The 5,120-nt window shown below is 40.3% G+C and overlaps 1 protein-coding gene across 1 annotated transcript in view; it reads right to left on the bottom strand.

The window, feature by feature from the left end:
* The window catches only part of LOC111874498 (NPC intracellular cholesterol transporter 2 homolog a), a 5,290-nt gene extending 1,175 nt beyond the window's left edge, over nt 1-4,115 (bottom strand). Inside the window, exons 1-3 of the mRNA XM_023870056.2 lie at nt 3,833-4,115; nt 3,592-3,705; nt 2,317-2,492 (exon numbers count right to left, since the gene is read on the bottom strand). Coding sequence (XP_023725824.1) covers nt 2,317-2,492; nt 3,592-3,705; nt 3,833-3,926 — 384 coding nt within the window. The 5' untranslated portion in view covers nt 3,927-4,115. The remainder of the gene's footprint in view (nt 1-2,316; nt 2,493-3,591; nt 3,706-3,832) is intronic.
* Between the last annotated feature and the right edge of the window lie 1,005 nt (nt 4,116-5,120).

Genomic DNA, 5,120 nt, shown 5'->3' on the forward strand with positions numbered 1-5,120 from the left:
ATACCAAACTAAATCTAATAACGCGCGTCGCAAGCATTCAAGCAACGGCTTGCGACCGCGGGCAGTCCTTACTGGCCAGCCAGATAGCACCAAAAGGGAATTTAGAATAGCCCCAGCCGAAACCAATATTTTCCACAACAAACCTGCTGGCTAGTAACCGACCTTCCAAGTCAACTTGGTCTACACGACTGCCCTGTACAATTCTCCCCTTCACGAGAGGGTACAAGGGACCACATGACTGATGTCAGGATACTGCATAGTGGGGATGGAATCCATCAAGGGAAACATGATGACATCATACGTGAGCGAGCTAAACCTTAGAACGGCTCAAAGTTTAAGTACATTAACTAACAAAATCATGCAATAGGCTCAAAATGAAACAAGGTAAATGAGTTATACACTGAGCATAAAATGTGGAATTTTGGACTTGACAGAATAAGATATTAGTTATTAAACAACTGCTCAGGAGCCCAGTTTGACAAAGTCAGCAGCCAAAAATATCAACAAAAAACGTGAATATGTTCCTGAAGGCTAAGCAGAACCATAGCAGCAAAGTAGACAATAAACCTGTTGACATCCTCATTCTAAAACATTTCCAGAAGTGTCATGCAGTGGACACTGTGATTACTGAGCCAAGAGTCAAGCATCAAGCCACTATAGACACAGAAATGGGAAACTGTAACATTATCACTGATGTCAAATCCTACTGGGCAGCTGCCTGACTCATTCGGGATGTGCTTGGTTTGAATCTCACCTGGGGCACAGGCTATCCTGACTGAAGTTTTTTGTGGTTATTGCCAGTAATGTCGTGTCAATGCCAAATGTTACTATGATTAGGCCATGCCCATTCATAATTCAACTATCATCTTACCATCTGACAAGGTACACACTAGCTACTGGCACTAATTATCTTTCCGGACACAATCCTGAGTTAGTTGCATCCACCTCGCATCCTCAAAACCCATTTCCCAAAGTATTGCCATAATGTGATCGGAGGTTACCATCATTTTGGAAAAACCTGTTCCCTCCATCTTCATAGCAGAACTTTTGCTCTGAAGGTGGAGGGAGCAAATCCTTCTGAATCAACGTGACCACCCACACAGTGTCATGAGACTGCAATATAAATCATTATGTAGGATTTGAGGTTCCCGTAGCAGTGGTTTGGATACAAGGCCATGTAGTCTGTTGCTCTGCCTGCTACCTGTTTCATGCTGGTTTCTTGCTTTCTTTATTCTCTGACCCTGATGACTGAGGTGACAAGTTCCTCTGAAACACTGGCTGACTTTCAGTGGACTTCTTGTAAAATGGCATGGCCAAAAAATTATCAAATCTTATGCTTCCCAAAAGTCTGTCTTAGTAGTATCCTCCCATCTCTTCCTATATTTTTGAGGTGGCTGCTTTCCAAGAGACCTCCCCTTAAGAATTCTGAATGCATTTTTCTTTACCATCCAAGCTACATATCCAGACAACTACAAAGTCCTGAATTTCATTATCTTAATAATATTAGGCCACGGACTGTAAACTATATAGTTCCTTACTATAGGATTCTGACGATGGTGTATAATACACTGATATATTGGGTTTTTGGACTTTATCCATCGTCCTGGTTTTTAAGATAACAAATAAAAACACAGTGTTTCGGATCCAGTTTCCGAAACATCGTGTTTTTATTTGTTATCTTAAAAACCAGGACGATGGATAAAGTCCAAAAACCCAATATATCAGTGTATATAGTTCCTTGTTACGTAATATCATAAACTGCCCATCCTTGATATGTTCACATATTATCCTGAGCACCTTGTTTTTAGTGGAGCCAGGATAGCGTAGTCAGTATAGCAACTGGATACTGGCTGGAGTTCGAGTCCCGGTAAGGTCAAGAATTTTCTGTTTTCCAGGTTATCCAGACTGGCTCTGGGGTCCACCCAACCTCCTATCCAATGGGTACTGGGGGCTCCTTCCCCACAGGGAAAACAACCAGGGCGTGAAGCTGACCACTCACCTCCAGTTAGTGCCAGGGTCAAGAAAATGTGCATCTATACTTCCACTCCTCCACGAGCCTTCTTGGTGTAGTGCTTAATTAGCTAAGCACAGGAACAACTTTACATTTACCTTGTTTTCAGATACTTGCAATTTCTGTTTTCCCATTAAAGAAAGAGATTTCACAACCAGACAAAAATCAATACTTGCCCAAAATACAAACCATTACACTGTTCTGAATTTCTAATACTATATGAATACAAACTCTAAGTCATCATAGACTTTCTGCATAATTCAATGGGAAATGAATTTATAAGCGGACTACGGGCATGAACTTACTGTGGGGTATGACTGCAGGATTCTAAATGTGGCTGTATAATGGTATTTATTTCCAGGCTCCAGAGGGCACGTTAGACCACTTGACTGGCAAGCATTTGGATTCTGAACAGGCCATGGTATAGGTAGTCCCTGAATAATACCGTGTACCTCTGCCTTCACAGAGTTATCAGTAACATCTGAAAATATACACACCAGGATGACAAGAAAGTTAAATGCAACTCAAAACAAAAAACAAATTTGTTAACTGCTAAAGCATGGCTTTTATGAGGAGGTACCTAGCTTTGATCAGAACCAAATATCCTGAGGTTTTCAATGGTCCCTGGTTCTCAGATGCAAATGACAGAATACCTAAAAAGTGGCATAGCTACTTCTACATGAATAACAGTCTCACATCATTCAGCACCAAATAAGACGAAGCAAGTTGGCTCGGGCAGTAATGCTTCTGGCTTGTATTTCAGAGGCGACTGGTTTGAAATTCAGCTGAGACCGCAAGGAGCCCAAAGTCTTTCAAAGTTTTCCTCAGGCCCTGCAAGTGAATGCTGGGATAGTGCCTTTAAATAGGCCATGATCACTTCCTTTGACATTCTTTCGAATTCATCACTCACTAATTATCCTATAATTTGACAATATAAGGCACCACTACATCATAAATAACAAATAACTTAAACTGTAAGATTTGAGGCTTTCACAGCAGTGACTATGAAGAAAGCAGTCTTCTGGGATGTGGCACCGTGTAGATGTGGTGTTAACCGACACGGTGCCAAATCCCAGAAGACTGCTTTCTTCAACTTAAACTGTGTTGCTGAATAACATAATCGAACTTTAGAAATCTGTATACAAAATTTGATAACATCAAAAAAAATATTGGGAACTGTTGCTAACAATTAATAGTCAACTGACGAACCCTGAGAGCCACACACTGACCCTGGGGTCAACTCATCCTCTAACAGAATTGAATACCAGAAATCTTCCTGCAGTGGGAGGGGTAAAGGGCGGCCAGTGCATAAGGCTGACAACCTCACCACTGTCTGTGAGCTGATTGTCTAAAAAAAGTTTCACAGCCCTACAAGCATTCATGGCCTGTTACAGGGATAGCTCTTTGCCTTTGTTTTCAACAAATCCAGAATGTTTGTAGATGGTGTACATGTAATCGATACTGCACTCATACAATTTATCCAGGTTTTATTTTTGTTCAACAACTGTCCCTTGGAAAATCAAATACACGAGATATTATTACTACATATATTACCAACATACTACAGTCACTTTCCTTACTTGTAGTAAATAAAATATCCAAGGTAACATTTGATTTCTTTCTCAGAATACAAACAGGATCCGTCCCTTTACACGATGATATGGCAACATTTGTAAAGCTTCCTACTTTGGATCCTGAAAAAAAAAATGTGACTACATTGGCAACACAAATTCAAATTTCTTCGTAAAAGGAGCACTGGAAGATTTTAAAGATTTTTACATTTTCTATGACCTCTTGAACAAATATATCGTAATCTCTTACCACAGTCTTCAATAGGAACAGAGAATGCGTTCGGAAAAACAAATGCCCACATTACTGCAAAGAACAACACATGCTCCATTGTATGTGATTTCATGTATCCAGCAACAAATTGTACGTTAACAGTAAACTGTCGCAGCTAGCCTGTCTCGTGCCAATGTACCAAATATACCTCTCGATGGTAATTCACACCTACTGAACTTCTATAGCGTTCTATAGTACAGTCAACTTCCCTACAGCCTGCTACAGACATTCTTCTACTGTTCTGCAAACTTTTCTCCGATTACGCACTTCATTCTCTCATTGATCATAAGAGCCCTCGAAATCGGTCGCTGTTTATGACAAACTGTCAACGCCGTCAACAGATGGGAAGAAATCACGGATTACTAAATAAGTTTGGGACGCTATATACGTAATGCCAGAAATTATCACCAGAGGGAAATAATTTTGTTACACGAAGCGACACGAAGACGTTTGCATGCAACACTTACAGGAAGCGACAGGAAGGTTGGTTGGTGGAGGTCGTTGAGGTCGCGAGAGAGAGCAGTGACGTGTTTTAGTGTTGGCTAATAGAAGACAGGACTTGAAATATAGTACGTGGACGTACGTATCGGTAAGTTTCTATCTTAGTATATACAAAAAATGAGAGTAGAGCTAGCAATGAAATAGTTGAATTTGTATATTATTCGTCGTGGAAGAAAATACTGATCTGCATGGCTGTTTATTTTTAAACATAACCTTTAGAGATCATAATAACCATTTCCCGAACATTAGATGAAAATAAAATTACCAGATTTTCTGGAGGGCAATAGTTCGAAATTTAATTGTCTGTCTGCGATGTGACAGTTTTAGCTTTCACTTGTGCTACGTAAATGTAAATGACATTCGTTAGTGTGCCAAACGTGAGTTCCGTACACCATGGGCTGATTGTAGGTAATCTGTGGAAAATGATGCTGTCGGGCTCAGTTAAATCTAACAAGATACTGTGGTATGGCGGCTGAAAGCTGGAATAGCGGATTGAGAATAGGTTACTAGGCAACGGTTACACATCAACAATGGAACTATTGGAAGCGGTGTTTTCTGTGCGGGGCCGCCCCAAGGTTATATAATGAACGTAGCAACGACTTGGCATGTGCTCTACTGATTTGTAAAGTGTGTAAGTTAGTCGGAATGTTATAAGCCTTTGTTGTTACTATTGTAAGTGTTCAGTAAATCCAATTACCAATCCAAACCCATGTCTAGTCACTAACATGTGACAATACAGACCTAAAAACTTGAATATTTTATATAC

The sequence above is a fragment of the Cryptotermes secundus genome, unplaced genomic scaffold, assembly GCF_002891405.2.
Source record: "Cryptotermes secundus unplaced genomic scaffold, Csec_1.0 scaffold561, whole genome shotgun sequence".
In the NCBI taxonomy this organism is placed as follows: domain Eukaryota; kingdom Metazoa; phylum Arthropoda; class Insecta; order Blattodea; family Kalotermitidae; genus Cryptotermes; species Cryptotermes secundus.